We start from the raw sequence: 21,749 nt of genomic DNA on the forward strand, positions 1-21,749 counted from the left end.
CCCTAAAAATTGCCAAAGTCCCATAGAAAGTCTAGTTTACATTGCTATTTACCCATAATAGACAGGCTGGTGCATCAAGGGAGTCTGAGGGTGGCCATAGTTGGGGTGCTGTGAAGAAAACATGAGGTGTCCACCAGCCCCAGGCTTGCTGGGGTAAGCAGATGAGCTAATGTATGGTGGCCTAAAGCAGAATTAAAGAGCAGCCACTTTGGATTTGCTCCATATCATAAATATGAACCACTGACAAGTACATTCCTTCCATATGCAAGTATGGAGGACTTGCAGGAATAGCCAAAAGCCATTACACTTTCCCTCCTACATTTGACTTGAGATCAGAGGAAAATTCTGCTTGCAAGTCCCTGGCATCAGAGGGGTGTGACAAGTTCTGCCCAATTTGCATTTTACAAATAGCCCTTTTGCCAGTATTTGCAACAGAGATTCCATGACTGCTTAAGCCCTTCCACAGATGCTGTATCACTGGAATGGGCAGTACATGATGGAAAGGCTCTGAAATTGTGTAGTTTTGTCCAGGCAAAGCTAGAGACCAGAAGCAATTTTACAAAACTGACTTTGGAAGAAGGTGTGAGATAGAAGTGATAATCATTTAACCTTTTAATCAAACACCACACACTATGCCCAAAGTGTAAGTGGAATCACAACTTCCCACTTTAAGACAAAGTCTTTTCTTGCTCTAAAGACCAAACAATGTGAGCTTTTCCTTTCATTACACAATTATAAAAAGTGTTCCTACAGCTGCAGTGATGGCCCATTCCTTCCTGCCTGACCTATCAGCTTATAGCCTAAACCAGACAGACAGAAGCAGACTTTTATAAATCCCACTAGACAGGTCTGTTAAAACAACCAACGCTAGCAAGAGATTGCTGATTCACAGCTACCTGCTATTTTAAGGGAGTGATGTTCTGTTTTACTGAACAAGAACATGAAATACACTAAATATGATTTCATTGCAACTATTCAGGATTCTTAGGAATAACCAGAGACAGAAAAGTGCCCTAGCCAAAATCCATGCACAAACGGCAACATGCAGTTATGCTGTCCAAAGGGGAGACAAGAAGACAGATGATGGCTCCAACCTTTACAATCCTGTTTGCAGGTTCTCTCTTATGGATGCATAAGTGGCAGTTACCAACTCCAGAAAACTACAGATTGCTTTTATGTCTCCTTCTGCCTTTCCCCTCCAGTTGCTCCCCTCAGCCTGCCCTCCTCTCCTAGGAACAAGAACATCCCATATAGAGAACTGGCATCAGCACTGCTACTCACAATGTGGGCAGTATATGCAGAAGCTGACAGACAGATTCATAAGTTTTCTTACTCTCTGGCAGGGGCCAGCTGCCAAAAAGGGCATGTTGGCCTTCTCTCTACTGGAGATTAAAAAAATGTATATCCAGCTAATCAATTTTAGGTTGTAGAGGGCTTGTTTTCGACTCCCTAATGTCACTCTAACCCCATGGGTTTTCCTAAAGACTATATTGCCAAGAATCAAATTAGAAGTGCCATCATCTCCATTGTCACAGCTGCTTTTTGAGAGGATCATTCAAACACACGACAGCTTTCCTCTTATGTCTAAGGAAAAGCATCCTTCCCATACACATCTCCTTCCAGAGATAAGGGCACAGACAGAACATGTATTAATGCACATGCATACACCTATAAAGTGTTGCTGATTCCGAAATGACAGCAAGAACTTTCCTACTTATTTAAGCTCCTTTCACCTGGATGCATACCTGCTCTGAGCGGAGTTCGCAGCAGCCTGCATCACTGCAGCAGCTGCCTCCTGTGCCTTACGGTTCACAGTTGGCATAGGTGGGCCCATCCCAGGGCCTCCCTGCTGAGACATGCCAGGAGAATTTGGGGTCATACTGCTCATGTTTCCAGGAAATGGTCTGCTCTGCATCCCAGCTGATGGCATCCGTCCCAAGGGCATGGTACCGCAAGGCTGGCTTGGGCCCTGTCCATGCATCTGGCTGTTTGCATTTATACCCATGCCAGGTCCCGGGCCACTGTAACTTGTGTTGGGCACACCGCTGTACGTTGGTGGTCTGGAGTAGTTTCCTGAACAAAGTGATAAAAAGCACAGAGAAAAAGATTAAACTTTTGTGCCAATACTTCTATGTAGGAAGGCAACAGTTGCAGAAATTAAACATGTGAACTGAAGTGAAATACACTGGCCTCAAAGACACAACAATTTTTTCACCATGAGGAGAGCAAACAGTGGAGGAAGCTTAGTAGCAAGCTCACCAATAAAGTTGTGAAGGCTCCCTCCTTGGACCCAGTTGGATAAAGCCATGAGTAACACACTTTGATCTGACGCTGATTTGAATACAAGGCCAGCCAAGAACAACTACTGAGCACGCTTCCAAAATGATTCTATGAACCTGATTTCCACATACCCTAAAAAAAATTTCTGCCTAATGTATGTCACAGGATAACAGTAAATACAGAAAAGCACAGCCTCCAGAGCATTAAGTATATAGCACACTGTACAAAACTGCCCTATGCAGTCAAAAGATACAAAGAAATACATAGGATGTGAGAAACTCATTACATAAGCTCAAGGGAGAATCTTATTTTTGCAATTTCATGGTTTCATTCTTCATCTTTCTGCAATATCAGAAACAGGCTATTCTCACTGGCTTCTTGCTCCTAACATTTCTGTCTCTCTGTGTCAGAGATGCTTTGTCATGGACTTGTGAGGATGGCTGCTGGGCCCTGAAAAACATTGCCTCTCCCTCCTACCCTACCCTGCCTTCCTGGTAAATTCAAAGTTTGGCTACACCAACCAAAGGTGTGGTAGCTTACAGCACAGCTCTGGGAAAACAAGTATTACAAGAGCAATCAGCAATAGCACAAAGATGTTAATATAAACAGGTGCCTTATGAAGGATGGCATGAAAACCTGGCTAATACCAATCTATGCTGTCACTGGTGCAAACTGCTCCACTTGCAGCAGCTTAACTCATTTGAGTATTGATTTTGCTATCATTTGAAAGCTTGAGAAAAAGTGAGCGAACAGCACTCAGTGTTACAGAAACAAACCCAAGCAGCATGAGAAAGAGAGAGAAAAAAAAGGTAAAGATATGATAGAGAAGTATTTTAGGAAACGGATCACATTACACTACTTCAGTCATCAGTTTTGACTTGTCTTTATTTTCATCTCATCCAGATTAGTGGAAACACGACCCATTCCCTCCCTGTGGGATGCCGCAGAGCAGAGTTTCCTGACTACTCTCAGATATTCCCACGCTTGTTCAAAGGCAGCAGCCCTTGGACTCTTCCTCTGAATGTGGAGATCAGCCACATTTCTCCTCGGGCCTCAGCTACCAGGCAGAGGAGTTGGTGGCATGCAAGTCCTGTTTATATTTAAAATAAATATATCCATCCATCATTTCAATGCACACATGACTAATTCATACACTCCTGCTGCTGTGTTTTGGCTAATCCTCCTGACCTGGTAACTGACTCACTTTGCCACTAGTTCTCAGTAAGAACGCATGAGGCCTATGCTTCCCGAGGAAATGGAGCGAAAATTCTCTTCTGTTTTAGAGACCACGTTTATGCCTGGGGGTCTTTGCAGAAGGATCCCAAATAGGTGGTTCAATAGAGATGAAAGGCTCCAGATTCAACTTTATGCTGACTTTAAGAGTGGGCTGTCATTTCTCCTCCCTCTCCTCCTGGTCTTGGTTTGGCTGCTGACTACCTTCTGTTCATTGAGCCATGGTCCCTAGCCACAGTTTTGTTTGCTGAGACCTGCTTAAGCCACACTTCTGATCCAAGATACATGACCACAAACTCTAGGGTTCGCTGGTTTCATACTGTTCTGCTTGGCGTTAAAGGTGTAAATCACAACTTGGATGTTGCTCTGGTTCTCCTGTTGCTTTGTGCAAGAAAAATGTAATGCAGTAAGATGGGGGGGTGTGTGTGCACTCAAAGGCTACATGCAGCCAGTTAACACATTTTATGTACGTGCTATTAGTAACACTGCTTCCCGAAGTGAAACAAATTTCCTCCCTAGACTAGCAGACCTGATATCCATAATCACTAGGAGCTACTGTCAGACCAATTTACATAAAGCCAATTTGTTTTGTCAGTTAGGGTGTACGAAGTATGGTTCAGCAACATGCTTGGAGGAGCAAACATCACTGCTAAATACTATTGCTGTTTTGATGCTATTTTCAATTGGGGCAAAAAAAAATCTCTTCCGTGCTTTGGCTCCTCCAGTGTAAGTACAACACACTATAAAAAAAAAGGAAGGCAGAATCTTCCCCATAAAAATATGTGCCTCACTTAAAATAGCTCCTAATCATTCATCTCCAGGGATACACGTCCAAGAGCACGGGGAAGTGCTCAGTAAGGAAAACAAGTTTCAATGTTTTTTCCATGCTTTTTTCCCCCCCCTAAGCATTTCCTCAATACCCTAAGTACTAGCTATTCTTATACCTTTCCCAGACCACAAAAAAAAGGTAAAACAAAAGCCAAACAAAACACAAGAGGAATTGCCAGGAATGAGGAGTGCAATCTTATTTCCATGTTTCTCTAATAGATTAGTAATTTGTTGGCAGTGGCTTTGACAGAAAACAGATGGATGCAGCATTAAACACAATGAATGCAGCAGATGCTAGGCCAGCCCACATCAGCTGGACGTGTCAGGCAGCCAAGTCCAAGAGCCCACACTTTTCAAGTGGGTACAAGCTTGGCAACAGTAGCTGTACAATACTACTAAACTCCTCCCCTCTATATCTGAGGGATTTTTTATTCCAATTCCTACTAGGCAGAATTGTACCCAGAGAGATGACATCTCAAATACAAGAGAAAACCTAACAGTGGTAACTGGAATCAGGAAATTTTTAAAAGAGTGTAATGAAGATAAAATACAAAACAGTCTACTAAAATCCTGCCAAAGACAGATGTTCAGACTTGCTGCTGAAACCCTGATCCACTTTGTCCAGGTTTGCTGAACAAAGTGCTCTGATATCCTGCCATTTCTAGGCAAGGTGAAAAGAAGGAAATATGAGACTACCTGTTAGTTTTGCTCTCTGCTTTAGAGAATTAACAGAATTAAAAAATAGTATCTTAAAATAATTTCAGGTTTGTTTTTTTTTCAAGTGCATTGATCCATAAAGCTTTTCTTGTACATATGATTTAAATATATTCCTCTGAAATTACTTCACCTAGGGGACCTCAGTAGATAACAGTTGATACTTAAGACTTAACTCCACAGGCTGTTGCATATGTAGGTCTGGATTAAGAGGTCCATACTCTTGAGTTACTTAGGGCATCTTATCTACCACTTCTATTAAAATGTTGCACTAAAATCAGTGAGACAGCAAAGTGCTTTTGTGAAATGAGTTCAACATTATGGTTTACAAAGCACAAATAATGAATTCCTTTTACTTTACCACAAATGGAAGGCAGTACAACTTACTGTGAAGTTCTGGGGTTGCAGTTCAAGTAGTGGTTTCTCTCTTTGTTATACATGAACAGAACAATTTTACTGGTGAACTGAGTAGGAAAAGTTAGGGAGATAGGATGCATTTCTGACATGTTTTACTGATCCACAGGGAGTTTTCCTCTATCCCAGTCTTAAAAGACCCAACTGTCTACAGCATCTGACTGCTCTCCAGAGTGCATTAAAGGGACATTTTGCTGTGGCAGCAGTTTGATGCTTGAGCTTCATTAGCCCCCAAGCTAGATGTTGTCCAAATACAAACCAAAGAGAATATTTCTTTCAGTAACAACTTTCATTCTCTCTGCCTTTTTTTTTTTTTTAATTATTATTATTCTTGGGGACAAGAACATAGTAGGATTTAACACAAAATTAAAAAGAATGTGCTGTGCTGCATGCTCCTGTCTTGTATCGCAGACATACAGAAATGTGGAGCCAAAGCCCTTTTTTATTATTGTAGGAAATGGTTTCCCAGGATTGGACTAGGCCCCCAGTACAGAACTGCTTCCTGGGAAAATAAATTTTACTCTTATTATAGATCTAAGTGTCATGTAAACACATGAAAACCAAATAAATCAAGTGTATGCATAATATGGATCATTCTACTCTCATGAACTGGGGCCTAATTCCTCCAACCCAAACTTACTGGTGTAGTCTTTACTATGGTGAGCAGCAGAGGAAGGACACTAGCCTTGAACATTGGTTTTCAGGAGAGCATGCAGTAAAATCTAGCATTCAGACTAAAAGCTTAATGTCACAGATTGCCTTGATGCATATATAAAAATACAGGTAGCCCTGTCAAACTCAGCCTATGCTTAATGATATTCTGGAGGAAGACCTGTGTGAATAACACACAGCAAATAAAATCCTTGAGAACTATTTTAGTTCAATGATTTAAGAACTTGGTTGCAATCCAGATAATTTTTAATATATTTGTTACGTTGTCAATAAAAGGAAAATGAAGAAAATCTTACATATTCATCATTGCTGACATAAATTGTGCTTTGTAAGACGGTATGTTAAGAGTTGCAATTACAGATTATGTTCATTAAAAATTGAAAATGCCTTCAAAATACCACCACCTTCATCACAGATTATATTAATGGTCACATTAGCCTGGTGAAAATGTAGTCCTCTTTTGCTCTAATTGTTACCTGTAGAGCTGAAAGTCTACAGGGCCCTAATTTTATGATGACCAGTGCAGAGGATCAGAGATACTCTCCAAGAGTTGGCAGAAGAACAAGCTTTTCATCCATCACACTATTCAGCATTCCCTTCTGAAACAGCCTGTTAATGACAATGATGCTCATTTTCTTCCTGCCCCTCAAGTTCACTTTTTAATAGCCATTTCTTCCTGACTGCGACCCATAAAATCATTACATAGGCACTTTCATCCACAGAGGGAGGAAAAGAACTGCTGAACTCAAGCAAAAAAGCAAGTAGTATTCGGCGTGTTACTTAAATGCATTGATTTAGTACAAAACCCTTTCCATTCAATCAGTGTGGATGGCTAATGTTTTACTGCACTTGACACCCACCATTCCCATGGTTCGGAATCTCAGCAGCAGCACTACAGCTGGAAGTCAGGATAGCGCATCATAAATCCACTGGATTTTTACCAGTTAAGCTAGTTGCTCACTGTGCAGATAAAAATAAGCACTTGGACAGCATTTTATGGCCACAAAATGCTTTCCAAATAAAAGGAAAGCACAAGTCAACTGGAGTTAGGTAATTAATCTTCACACATAGCTATAAGGCATTACTAGTCCCACTTTACAGTTAAGGAAAACGAAGCAGAGAAATGAATCTACTTGCCTAAGTTGAAAGATGGTGCAAAAGGCAGAGCCAAAATTAGAAACTGGGAAATCTGGGCTTGTAGCCCTGTGCTCAGAACACTTCAACAAATGCTACCCAGAGATGAAACAGAAAGGAACATTGCGCAGGGCAGTAAGGCTTCCTGCAAACAAACATCAGAACCAGTTCTCAGAAACTTCAGAGACTAAAATAGCCATGCCTGCTAGCACGGGCAAGTCTTTGCGCCCTCACAGAATTTCCCATTCCTGGCTCCAGCCCTTTTTGGGGATTTTAAGTAAGAGAGCAATAGTAGGAACTCCTGAAATCAAAAGCTTCTTTATGTACCTGTAATCTCTTAGGAAATAGTGCCCCTTACATATTCTGTGGCTTAACTTCAATTTCATTAAACACCTAAACAGATGCATATTTTATAAAGGTTATCCATTGAAGACAAAACAATAGACAAGTTCAAGGTTGTCCAGAGGTAGAAATTGTGTATTCCATTTTTTTTCCTAGTCCTCCAATGATTCTGTCAAATAAGCAAAATAAAAGGAACTGTCTCTCAGTCTGAAGAGTTAGTTAAGATTCACAAACCGTATGCATTAGAGCTCAATATTACATTCCCACAGTAGTCACTGTATTATTATGCTCGTTAGAAGACTTTAACCCTCAGAGTTGCCACACAGTTTCAGACTGGCCTTGGGATTTCATCTAAAAAAAGAAGTCCTATTTTGGGATAGCTGTTGTGGCTCTTTTTCCATTCCTGATGAAACACGGCCTCATCACAGAGATGACACGCATAGGCTCCAAAACCATGGCCCTGGCAATGCAACAGATTCATCATTTCCTCGCCCAATTTAAAGCCACTATTTTCATACCGAGAAAGGTGCTAATAACAGAAGCAGGTTCTTCCACAAGATCCAGCTCTACTTCTGGATGATAGTTTTATTTGTTTACATTTTTTCCTTCCAGGGAAGTTGTTATGCATGTTACATTTTTTTTGTTTTAAGAATCACATACCCATGTCCACACATGACACATATGTATTTCATAAACATATATATGTAAAAGTTATCACGTGTGCTATCAGCAAGCATTTTACCTTGCGGTCCATACTGGCTCATCTGAGGCCCGTAAGTACCACTTGAATTACTCTGTTGAAAGCTACCAATTCCAGGATGCACCTGGCCTCCAGGTGAGGGGTGTGGTGACATGGAAGGTCCAGTTTGCTGAGGTCCATACTGTGACATTTGAGGATTCCTCTGTATGCCTGACATAAAACCTAAAGGGGAAAAAAGCACCAAAGCAGAAATTAATATTCAGGTAGCTGTTCTTTATTTATTAATTTTTTGACATTAATAATACTCCCATCCTCTTCAGCTATTTTCAGACGAAAGACACCCAGAAAATGACTATTTTTCATACAGACAGAAACAAATGTATCTCCAAGCCAGCAAAGTTGTCTCAACAACCAAAACCTTTATACCAGGTTCAAAAGCTTTAACTTGTAAAACAAAGACAGGGCAGTCCTGCTTAGTTAAAAGGGGGTGCTGATTTCAAAACAATCTTTAAGAACAAAATGAAAGGTAATTATTTGTATTACCCTAATAAGTAGCAGGGAATTTGCCTGATGACTTATGGTGGGAGTATCACAACTTCCAAAATTACATGTTGCTACCAAAAATTGTAACTTCAGCATACAGAAATCCACTCTAAATATTCCATATTTACCACATACTCTGCAGTGCTAAAAATTTGCCTTTATGTGAAGACTAGTTATACCAGCTAGAAAAAAAAATCAGTTTGATATGTATTTGCGCTCAAGGTCCTGCTGCTGGTCTTTCCCCAGCACACCTGCATTGTATTATCTCCTTTTACCCTCTTGTAAATGTATTAATGAATCCCAATTTAATTTAAGGTTCAAAAGCTGCAGCAAGAGACCTAGTGAAATGCTATAAAATCTAAAAGCTTCATATAAAAGAACAGAACTAAGTCTATTAAATGGGAGAAGAGGAGGGTTTTGTAGCAGGGGCTTTTATATTTTCATGAACTGGGAAAAGTCCTGCAGTCCCATCCATGAAATTTCTGTACAAGGATGTTGGTTTTCTAACAGTTTACCCTGAAAGGTTTCAGTGTTGTTTTCAGTGTTGAAGAGGATGTGCTGAGGAGACACTACAGTTTTTTTCTTGTTTCTGGAGGAAATCCGCTTTCTGCTTGCACGTTAAAACTGCATCACCATAGGTCTCTGTGAGGCAAAACGCGGGTGTGCTGAAGGACAACAGCAGCCTGTGAGGCCGCTGGCAGCTTGCCCCTGCCCAGTGAGGCGGGAGCCATGGTGAGCCGCTTCCCACTGGGCCAATGTGCACAAGCAACTCTGAGTTTTGGCTTCGTGCTCTGAGGCTGCAGAGAGCTCAAGCATTATTTGTGAAAGGTGCCTGTTTCCATGCCCCTCCATTAATTCTAGCAGTGTGAACGCAGGGAGGTGTGACGTTGTAAGCCCAGAGACACCTCGCCTGGCAGCATTAATTACACCTTTCCTCACGCAAGGGAGGGAATAGATGAAAGGTAGGAGGAAAACTCCCTGATAGTGAGTAGACAACTGGAAGCTGCTGAAGGAAAGATCAGGGAAAAAAACAAAACAAAACAAAACAAAAAAAAGCGAGAGAAGCAAAATTGTGAGGAAGGAGAGGCCACAGAAGGATGACTCTTTCAGAGGGCCAGGGTGTTCTCCCACTGGTTGACACCAAACATCACAAAGACCAAACACTCAATGCCTGATTAATGAAGTGAGGTAATTTTTTTCTGAGTTATGCATAGGCATGTGACCAAACTCATATCTGAAGGTGCTAACGGCTCCTACTAGGCAGCTCAGGGGTCTCTCTGTGGGGACCACAGCCCCAGCAAGCACATCTTGAACTCAAATGTGTACGTTTCTCATCCTAGTGTTGCCATTAGTGAGATGGGAAATGACACTAGGCAAACAACCTGGCTGCCTTTCTGTAGGTCAGATTCCCTGTTCATCCACTGGTGACAAAGTGCTGTTTGAGAGGATAGACAGTATTCAATGATGAAGAAATGAAAGGTGGTGTGCACTTTACCAAGGATCAGGATTTGAATACACATGTAAACAGTTTTTGAGCCCTCCACAAACCTGTGCTATATAGTACACTTATCTATTCATCAAGACCTTCTCAGAAAGACAAAAAGGAAGTCACAAGAAGGAAAACCAGGAGCTGAAAATTATCATACCCAGTTCTTTCATGCTATGAACAGCTCAACCCTTAATATAACAACTGCAAGGTTTGGCAGAATGTATACAGACTTCTCCTGATTTTGTGCAAGCCCCAAGACAAAGAATTTGGTCACATCTGAACTGCAAAGTCAGAGCCTCACACATACGCTGGAGGAAACTGGATCACATGCATTGGCATGCAGTGCAGGAAATAACTGAGGGTGAAATGCTACCATTTCACTGGCCTGTACTGGTTGGAAAACTCCACATTTCTACAAAGGAATGCTTGTATGACCATCTCTGCCCAGTTTTATTTTGAAACAGACCCCTCAATTTTTAAAATAGTTTCAGCCTGAGCACAAATCTTATTACAAAGCCTATGTCTTCTGCCAACAGTGCTGTAACTGATTTAGCAACCTAATACAATTGTTTATCTGTATGAAGTAAGTGCTCATGCTCCTGACACGTACACCATATACGTCACACTCATGGGATTCACTTAAATGAAAAATTTTGTACTGATCAGATGAAGTTTTTCATTATAAAGACAGTAACGTTACTCCTGTATCTAGTACAGAAGTAAGGGTTCTCTGTTCACCATAGGCCTTTTAATCTATATGAGAAACTTTCCAAACATTGTGCTAGTGATAAAGGTTTTTCTATCCACGTTATAAATGTTTCCACTCGAATGACCTCTTCTTCAGGCAACTTCTAAAACATTTGTGACGATGTGGAGTAGACTGCATGGCTATGTGTACAGACATAAACATGCCAGGACCATGCCCTGGCCTGGTGAGTGGTGTGGTACACTGGTGTCCACCCAATCAAACCTGCCCACTCAATCCTGGTGACCTTATCTGTATTACTTCTCTGCAGAGCTGCCTGATCCATGTCCTGGCCTGTGGCTCAGAGAACACCCTCACAGGCACTAGCCAAAAGCATACTGTAGGGCATGTCAGTGATTCAACAGCAGAGATAACTGTGTGGTACTACTCAAACTCATGCTTGCACTGCCTTAGATTACAGAGATGCTGATTAACATAGAACAGACTCCTTAACAGCTTCTAATGTCAGACATGAGTTTAATCATAGCACAGAATGTAAGATCTCTCTCAAATGAGGTTGGCTTTGCTATCTTCTCCTGAGCACAGACAGGTAAAGAATTAAGGAAAAGGAAGCCTGAAATTCAGGAAGAGTATCTGTCCCATATTATCCTCCATCACTACCTGCATGGTATGTTGAAGCATGGCCTTAAAACAGCACATACTACAACTTCTTTCCAGAGAGCAGGAGTCATTTCAGCTACAGGTGCAACATGGAGAAGAAGGTATGTTCAGGACCTTACTGTGATCTGTATTCCATTATAACAAACAGAAGTCTCTCTTCATCCTTCCCTGTGAGAGCCCAGAGGAATGTTCCTAGGCCAGTTCATGATTTTGGGTGTTTCAAATACTTGCAGAAGGCTCAGATGTCTTAGAAAAGGAGTTACTGGCTAAGACATTTAACATTCTTGCATCATAAAGAGAAAACAACATCAATTCTAGGAATCTTATCAGAAATGAAAGGGAGCAGCTGGCATACATTCATTTTTCCTTATTTACACATTATTTTCCCTAGTGTTCAAGTTCATTTTATAACCAATACAAAAAGAAATAAATTTTCTTTCAAGAAAATTAGATCTAAGATAAAGTTTGCTTTTCTGAAGGAGGGAAGTAGGATTACATTAGAGCTGCACTGGAGTAAAGGCGGTGGAGTGATTAAACATCCAGACTGCATCTGATGTGTCAACCTCTGTGACAACAAGGTGGTTTTTTTGTCTTTTAAATAAACTGCTAGGAAACAGCTATGAGTTAAGATTAAAAAACTGCAATTGCAAGACATTAATCAGCAAACAAATCTGCTCCCTTCCCTTAATATTAATGGTAAAAGAGATACAGATGATGCTTCACTTGCCTTCACAACAAGACATTACTTACCGAAAAAACACTTGAATGGATTTTGTCAAACTGAGTAATTTCAGGAGTAGGTGAATAAGGTGAGCCTGACAGAAGTATTCTCTTTCTTTTTAGTTACTTTTTGTACATTTACTTACCTAAAGAAGGGATGTCTTTAAAACCCAGCTCAGCTTAAAAGCTGTAGAGTCATCTTTGCATATTTTTGAAGTTCTAAATGAAGTAGTAGCATGCTATTAACAATGAGCACAACATAACTATAATAAAATATGTTTGCACGTTCGAATAGAACATTCATATAAGGCTTACAAATGGTCAAAAGGTAGCAGCATAGTTTTCTTCTTTCTTTTTAGCAAAATACAGAAAAAAAATAGAACAGGTAGTGCTTATGATACAAGTGTTTCTGCTACTCTGATAAAGTAGTAAAAATGAAGCTTTTGTTGTCCTATATGGTACTAACATCTGGTAATGTTCACTATACAGTTTATACCATTTATAATGCCTTTGTAAAGTGTATTTAAAATCCTGGCTTTCCCATATACATATATATATATATATATATATATATATATATATACAGAAAACACATAAACAACAGTAAATTACTAAAGCTTCCTGAAACTATGCATTAAGGTTGTCTTAATTATATTTGTACACTGACCAATACAAAACCATTTGCTTGCTGAATATGATCCCCTTAGCACTCACATTGAAAAATGCCCATCAAATGTGCTGGGTGTTGCTGTAAAACCTGAAATTAATTCTTTTGATATTTTGAAGTTTTGGCTTTAATATTTCCTTTCCAGAAGTTTTGGCTTGCATATTTCCTTTCCAGGGAAGCAGGAGCTCAAAACACAAAGGATCTGACTGCAAAGTAACAAATTACTGTGAATCAGCTGATGGACAGCAACTGTCTACTGGTACACACTTAACCCATGGTCAGTGAGAGGTCTTTTGATTTAGTCAGTAGTGCATTGATTTTCATTAATGAATTAAACCTGAAAACACATGGAACACACTCATTTTATGCTCAAGGAAAATTTGAAGTTTACAGTGACAGTTGACCAGCATTAAACTACACATTTGAGAAAAAGTGAGGAAAGATACAACTTGGTACTTCATGGGACCAAAACAACTGAAGTACCCTACTGACTAAGGAAGTTCCCCTTATTCAAAGGCAGAGGCTAAAGAAGGGGCTAGACAAAGAATGCATTCACTAACCATCAAAAAATTCTAGAGAAAAAGAATATAAAATTGTCTACTTACAAAACCCCTCAAAAAATTAAATACATGAGATATTTTCCACTACTTACAGGAAAAACTTTGTGTGCGTGTATAATCGCACACATTTCTAATGCTTCAGATGTTAGTAAGACGCTGGCCAGTACCCTTGAGAAAAAAGAGCAAATGACCCATGACACAGTTGTTGGCAGCCTTTCCTTCCTCAGACAGCTGTTTCTGTTGTAGTCACCATCTCAGGATTATCACCAGAGAATACAACAGAATTGAGACAGATCTTAGGTGGCAACTCCCAAATGTAGCTCATCCATGGGTAAACAACACTGAGATAAAAGCGACAGGGCAAAGCTAAACAAAACCCCCCCAGAATATTCTGTTCAGCATGTATAAAAAAAATGTTGGCAACTTGTTAGCATGGCAGGATGCTCAGGAAGGTCACAGCTGTACTGAAATTCTCCCCAGCCCACCCATTTCAGAGGGCAAGGACAGCAAGGAAGTATCCAGATTGGTGAACCCTGTCTGAGTTTTTGCCCAGCTAAACATGTCAACAGTCAGCACCTCAGTGCACCTTGAGGAAATTTCCAGCAGCACAAGGTTCACACATTAATGAAGTGGTTTAGTAATTGAAAGATACACCCACTCTCACATAAGGCTGAGGTACCAGGATGCTAAAGTATGCAACCAAGTTGTCTGCACAGACTGCTGATGGTACTGGAGCAAATATCTTCAAATGGTGTGGTCAAACCTGGAGATAAGCAGCTTATAGACTGTAGGAGCTAAGAAAATACTGCTGTGCCACTGCTTTTGAGGGAGTCAGTGCTACTTGGAATGGTATCTCCCTAAGGTGATAAAATGCATGTCAAAAAGAACACAGATTTAAATACTGGAAAAAAATCTGAGCTGGTAAGAATTTTATACAAGTATAAACAAATAACAGCAATGAAGAAACTAGGGATGGTTTGACCCATGTATCCGAATATTACCACAGTACATCAAATGAAACCATGTTGATGGCATAAGAAAAATGGCCAGTACAGCAAGCAGGCACAAGATCTCTTTACACTGAAGATACCTCAGCTCTTCTCACTTTTCAGAAACCAGACTTATTAAAATATGCCCAGCTGGACTGGTGACAGCACATATGAAATCTATGTTTGTCAAACATGGAACATCTAACTTAGTAATATGCGCTACAGGGTGATGGGTTGGTGAGCATGAGTAGTGGCTTGCAGTGTCAACCTCATCCAGATGATGCAAATACTAATTCTCAATATTCTTGTCCAGTTAGTAGGCAGGCAAAAAAGAACCTCAAAACACCCCAAGCCAAAACAAAGCCCAAACCAAACCACAACAAAACCAAACCACAAAAATACCTTTCACAAGCAGATGCCAAATGAGATGCTAATCCGTATTTTAGCACAGGTAAGTTAAAGCACTGCACCCATACAATACCGCTGGATTGTTCTGGTATGAACTTATTAATGTGTCCCAAGGAGCAGCACTGACATGGGTAATATCTGGGTACTGAATACAACAGGTCTTTGCTAATATCCCTGCTATCGAGTAAACACTTCTGCTGACAAGCAGCTTGGGCAACTGAAGGGAAGCACACACATACAAAATACTGAGATGACTGTCACAGGACAAATAAGAAGTGTGTTCTTTAGCCTCTAACAAGAAAGCTAACAATTTTCTTAATATGAAGTTTTCCACTCATATAAAAAGCAGAAAATAAAAGACTTAAAAATGTTCATTTCTTTCTCCCATTGCAATCTATTTTACAAAAATGTATTTTATAAGAAACTCCCAGAGAGTTCTCAGGAGAAACTTCTTTGTTTTCCTATCAACTATGAAAGAAAAAAAAAAATCTAATTTCCACATTGAGCTCTTTTTCAGACCCCATAAAACCTTGTTGTCATCTCCAAGTCCATCAGGGTGCCACTAAAAATACCTTGAGTCCTCTGGCCAGGGTAACAGTGACATGGTTTCCCTTTGTTACCCGGATGATTTATTTTCACATTGGCATCTGCAGAACAACCACCGCATTTCTTCACATCCATTCAAAAAAGGATGTTTCTCTGCTTATGTGAGACAGAAGTTACAGAAAACATCTCATCTTAGCAAACTGTGGCTTCCTGCAAAGATCACTGCACCATCTCTGCTTTTCACAAAAGGTTCAATGTGCTTTTTAAGAAAAAGCACTGGATTGGTTATATTTTTCTTTAAAAGTATTTTCTTATTATACTTTAATATCTGTCTCATAGTCTCCTCAATGTTTATTTGTCTGACTGCTTCTCTTCACAATGTGAATAGCTTTGGGGAAGATGGAAACTAATGACCTAGCTAAGGTTTTAACCCAGACCCCCTAGTGTTTTACCAGCTGTGCTATTAGGTTAACTGGCTGAATCTCCTCTGCTTCTCTCTCTGATATTACAAACTCCAGTATATGTATAGCATGCAATAATGCTTAAATTTTTCCCACCCCTAAACCTCCCTCTGCTACTGCCTTGCCTTGAAATTCATATAATCTATCATTGATAAATTAGAATCTGGGGAAGGATCAGACAGATTACCCAGATGGTAGCTGGGGAAGAAATATCCAACCTTTCCTAATGAAAACCTCATGTAATGCCCTCTGATGTAAATTTTAAGTGCTATACTGAGGGCAGAGTAGGAAAGATATTTGTGAAGCTGCTGATGAACAGATGTAACAAAAAAACCCCACTGCTCATCCACAAACTTACAAATAATTTCTTACTGTAACATACCTTAAACAAGATGCTATTATTACGTTGCTTGGAAAAATCAGGGTAATGGTGAACTGTAGCACAAAAGCACCCACCCTGCCCTCTCAAATGAACCTGAAGCGAATCCTCAATTTCAGTAGGTAGCTTGACCTGCTGGAATTATTCTGAGGAGCAACACGAAAAATCTGAGAAGTCCATCTTCTTTATGCAATCAACATTTGTCTAAGTTCCCCTAGTAACACTCATACCTTCAAAAATCAGGGAGGACAGCTAAAAAGGAACAGCTCTATTCAGTATGTAATGTGTGAGGCCTGCAGGCTTAATGGTCTAAATTTCAGATCTGAAACATTTACCCTCCCTGGAGATTCTCGTTCAAGAGTTTAATGGATCAACTCAGATCTTTCTTTCTGTGAAGTAAATATATTGAATATCAGGAGATATATATGGATTTTGTGGATGTGTATTTTCTGTCTTGCACGTACATAAAATAAATCACAGTATTTTTTTTCAAAAATGGGAAAACCATTGTGTTGTCCTTGGTCCCAAAATGCCCTCATCTGGGTCTTATCTTACCACAATTTATGATAAGACTGACTTTTTCTTTCCTCCATTTGCAGTTGTTCCCTGATGAGTGTTTATTCTTTAGCCATTGGGTCCTTTGGAATGGCAGTTACTACCCAGTGTTGCCTACTAATACATATGTTATATAGATTTCAGCTCACTGCCCTGTGTGTTAACTCAAAAAGACATGAAGGGTCTGAGATCAGTAGTTCTTTATTCTTAGAAATGCTTCATATAAAGGTTAACTTAGGTACTGAAGGAGTGTCCTGGAAACGATGGTACTGTTGAACAGCTAGACTAACAGGAAGCTCTGTGTTTATAGGCCATGATGGGGAGATGTCCCAAGGACAGGGATTGTTCCAGTCAGTTTACATCAAGCCTGATGACAGGAATATCAACTCTCACATTGTCAAGTTCCTATCTTGCTCCCTGAGCCCAGAGACAGGCTGAGGGAGCTGAGATTGTTCAGCCTGGAAGAGAGGAGGACAACCTAATAGCAGCTTTCCAGTACCTGAAGGGGGCCTACAAGAAGGATGGAGAGAGACTGTTTACAAAGGTCTGTCATGACAGGACAAGGGGCAGTGGCTTAAAACTAGAGAAGAACAGATTTAGACTGAATGTTAGGAACAGGTTCTTTACCATGAGGGTAGTGGAACACTGGAACAGGTTGCCCAGGGAGGTGGTTGGGGCCATCCCTGGAGATATTCAAGATGAGGCTGGACAGGGCTCTATACAACCTGATCTAGTTGAGGATGCCCCTGCTGACTGCAGAGGGGGTTGGACTAGGTGACCTTTGGAGGTCCCTTCCAACCCAGACCATTCTATGATTCTACAAATCTGGCAACTGCCTAATGAAGTCAGTGGAAACTTTTATATTGAGAAGCCTCTCTGTTGGCAACTATATAAACGGTCTCAGAATAATTCAATTCTGCTCCCTAATTTCAAAAAGTGAATCCCCAATTTAGTTTAAAAAATTAAATAAAGATTCATCCCCAAGTATAATAAGATTTAACATCAGCAAGAAGAAAGCAATGACCAGCTGCTAGTATACAAAATTTACTTGTGAGACCTGACTTTGGGTTTTGATTGTACAGATATTATTATCTCCTTCAAATCCTACTTCTGCAGTTTTGCTCTCTCCCAGTGTGGTTTATCACATGTAAATCATACCCTTTCCTCCTTTAGTTCTTCTTGCAGATGGCCAATACTGCTGTATATTTCATGCAGGCCACAACTAATCAGATCAACCTAAAGCTGAGATTGCCTGGTATACGTTTGAAATTCAAGTACAGTCTGAAACCACCATCCTGAAATGGCAACTGATTAAGAACTAACATGGTTTGGCAGAGTAACATCATTACTAATACTTTCAGGCAAGAAAAGCAGGTCTTCCTGCAATGTTTGAGAGACAGACAGACACAGAATTATTCACTCTCACAGCTCAAAGTGAAACTCAGAAACCTTTTATCTCAAAGATCTTGATTACTAATCTAAGCAGACATGTTGTAAGCTTTTCTGCTGTGCATAGCTACATCAAGTAGTACAATACGAATAGGTATAAAAATGGGATTCTTGGCTGCTATTGCGATTAAAATGGCAAAGAAAAGTTGTGTGCATAGATTAAATAAAAAAGTTACACTGGACCAGCACCTCATTTCAATTTACTTCACTTTCATTTTTACAATCAAATTAAAAATATAGTGGTAAAAAACTATGACAGCCTGATCCTCTTAAAAGACTGTTGATAAATTCAGTGCTTATTAAACTGAGGAACTCACGTAACTTATTGAGTCACCAAAGTTGTTTACCACATAGCTTTACTGCATGGCTCTACCTTCACATACAGAGCAGCTCTGTACACTCCTCTGCATCATGTTCTTATTGCACTACATGAGACTTGAGAAGGAAAGAGTATGTTTTACAGAGCTAGTGTGACAGTTTCAACTGAAATCTCCTTTTCCTCCTTACATGCTGCATTTTTCCGGATGTTGAGGGTGCAATTTCTCTAATCCCGGTTTTCTGGCCATGAGGATTTCCTCACAGTCTGGCATGGTGTTCCTGTACATCAGCAGGAGCTCAGTTTCTCCTCTCTGACCCATTTGGAGAATTCTATGTGCAGAAGAGGCACTCAAACATACCTGTGGCTTTGCACTCAGTGCATGTCTCAAGTATCTTTCTTTAAGAGCCTGAAACACTTCAGTCTACATCAAGTAAACTTATTACCAAGTCTGATTTAATCTTAAGTGGTGTCATCGTTAACATGGCAAGAAGAAGAATTTTAATGACAAGAAACATTTTATACTCTATCTCCTCAGTGTTCTGAATAGATCCCAAATCCCCCAAAGAGAGAAGAAAACATATTCTCAGGGAAAAAGTCTTTTTAAGATCTAAAAGCAAACTACAGGATCTTTTGTTGTTGTTGTTGCAGTAAGAATTCTTTGATCTATTTTCTCAATTCTGATTTCTTTTTTTATGAAAACAGATTTCACAGAAAAGAATCTCTACCATCAACTGTCAGTATTAACCCATAAATAAGATCAGGAACCTGACTGTAATTCTGTGTCTTCTATGCAAGCAAAAGCATTTATATTTTGTTAGAAGAAAACACATGACAGTGGAGTTTATGTGATGACTGCTTACAAATAAGCATGCCCAGTGAACAGATTAAGGGAAGAAAAATACCTATATGAAATCTAATGGGCAAATTAGGAAATTGTAGTTACAGGAATTCAGTTATACTTAGTGTTTATAGGGAAGCACAAAGAGAACATCAAAATGCCTGATCACATCCCATCTGTTACTACCTCTTGCTGGATAACATCTTGGCTGTCAAAAAAAGCTATTTAAATTTACTACATTGCAGCTACTGATAAATATCACCTCTGTGAAGATCTAATATTAAATAAGAACTAGATCTGAGGATAAAGCTTACTAGCAGTCATGTCAAAAAGATTCAAATTTTGCTTAGTATAACACCTGTACTCACACAAGCCTGCAGTTTCATACTCCCTGTCTGTGATACATTTTTAATAGAACATACAACTGTACAACAATCCTCAAAAGCTGGATCATGTCAACAATGGAAAGAATGACATAAAAAGGGAAAATAATAATTTTTAAAAAGTACTGAGAGGAGGTGATGGAGAAGAGGAAGGCTACTATTCGACAATTTTGGAGGTACTTACTCTGGGCACTTTCTACACAGATCTGACAGGCACAGAATGGTGCCATGAAACTGCCTGCAGCAATAGAATACATTTTCCAGCATATCACAGCAGCTGCAACAGCATCAATTCTGCTTGCAATCCATGTCCAAACAGAAAAGTTCTCAGTGGTCCTATTTCAGCATATCTCAAGGACTAATTAAATCCTCATTACTATCTTCTAATTATTCCAGTGCTATGGGATTTCACTGAGCAAGTCCCCAGTGGTGCATTAGATGAAAAGGGTTAAATAACCTGTGTTGATTTTGAGACTCCAGATCTATTTCAGACCTTTAGCATATCATCAGCATTATCATGAATATTTAACTATGTACCGCTGTGAAAATTATAAGGGGAAAACAATTAAAGATTTTTTAAAAATTAATTCTGACCCATATACATTTGCACTAATAAATAAGGCTTCTTTAAGTATCCCCATTATGAGAGTGCTTTCTAGAGTAATAATGTGAAGTCATTAACTGTTTCCATTAAATTCAATGGTTTTCAGGCGCTCCCAATTCACTGTTTTAATATAAGACTGAAGCCTGGCATCTACATATCCAACTGCAAAAGCATGAAAAATAGTACTTATAAACAGTTAAGTTTTCCAAGTCTTTTTCAAAATTAGCTAAGGAACCATTAATTTCTGTAGGGGTAAAAGTGCCTATTTCAACATTAGTGTGACACATATTCTATCAACGTTTGCACAGCGGAGGATTCTTATATTCAGAAGGACATCTTCATTAGATTACAAAAGCAAGAGTGAGAACATAAGGTAACGGCCAGGATAGCAGGCTTCTTTTTCACACTGCAGCTTCAGGAAATGGATATGCTTGGTTTCTATTTGATCCATACAAATAACTTCTAATCCACTGAGCAGTTCTGGCTACTAAACACATCCTCAAAGTATGGCTTCCAAATCACAAACAGATGAGATAAATAGCTACAACTGAATATAGGGGACTCAAGTGCCTGTGTACCTCAATTGTTTGCCATATGGCTATGACAGCTGTGCTATCACTGCTGCCCTACCTGTGGGGGCTGATGTAACTAGAGCTTACAAAAAGCATTGACTTCAATAAACATGGAAATTCAAAACCTTACTTTTTGATCGTAGTAAAGAATAATCTGGAGCAGCCATATCAGAAACAAAGAGCAAAATATGCATAATGCTTCCCCTCAAAAACATAGCAAGTTTCACTGACTAGCTTGATTAGTCATGACTATATTTTCAGGTGACATCCCCAAGTAACAGCAATTTCTGGGATTCATCAGCAGTCAAATGCTTATGTAGTTGAGTGGCCATAGCCACTCCTGCTTCTTCTTCCCAAGACTTCTGACCCCTGTCCTGAACAGCCTCCAGAGCTCTCCAGCTCCAACAGTCCATTAACGTGTATGTAACTTACTTTGAGTCCCCATACTTTCAAGGACATATGCGTCAAGATAAAAAGTACATGTAATTTCTTACTGCCTAGGTAGATAATGTGGATTGGTAGAACTCAAAAAGTGTCACTGATTTGATACCAAACAACAGTGGGCAGTTACTGATTCTGGGATG

At 39.8% G+C, this 21,749-nt stretch overlaps 1 protein-coding gene across 6 annotated transcripts in view; it reads right to left on the reverse strand.

Moving 5' to 3' along the window:
• The window catches only part of ARID1B (AT-rich interaction domain 1B), a 336,705-nt gene that overhangs the window by 56,868 nt on the left and 258,088 nt on the right, over nucleotides 1-21,749 (reverse strand). For all 6 annotated transcript variants that reach the window (XM_068151411.1, XM_068151394.1, XM_068151385.1 and 3 more), the window contains 2 exons: nucleotides 8,360-8,539; nucleotides 1,746-2,073 (listed from right to left, as the gene is read on the reverse strand). In XM_068151411.1, the coding sequence (XP_068007512.1) occupies nucleotides 1,746-2,073; nucleotides 8,360-8,539 (508 nt within the window). The remainder of the gene's footprint in view (nucleotides 1-1,745; nucleotides 2,074-8,359; nucleotides 8,540-21,749) is intronic.

This window comes from Melanerpes formicivorus, unplaced genomic scaffold (assembly GCF_026170545.1).
Source record: "Melanerpes formicivorus ecotype bairdi unplaced genomic scaffold, bMelFor1.0.p_v2 SCAF_2, whole genome shotgun sequence".
Classification (NCBI taxonomy): domain Eukaryota; kingdom Metazoa; phylum Chordata; class Aves; order Piciformes; family Picidae; genus Melanerpes; species Melanerpes formicivorus.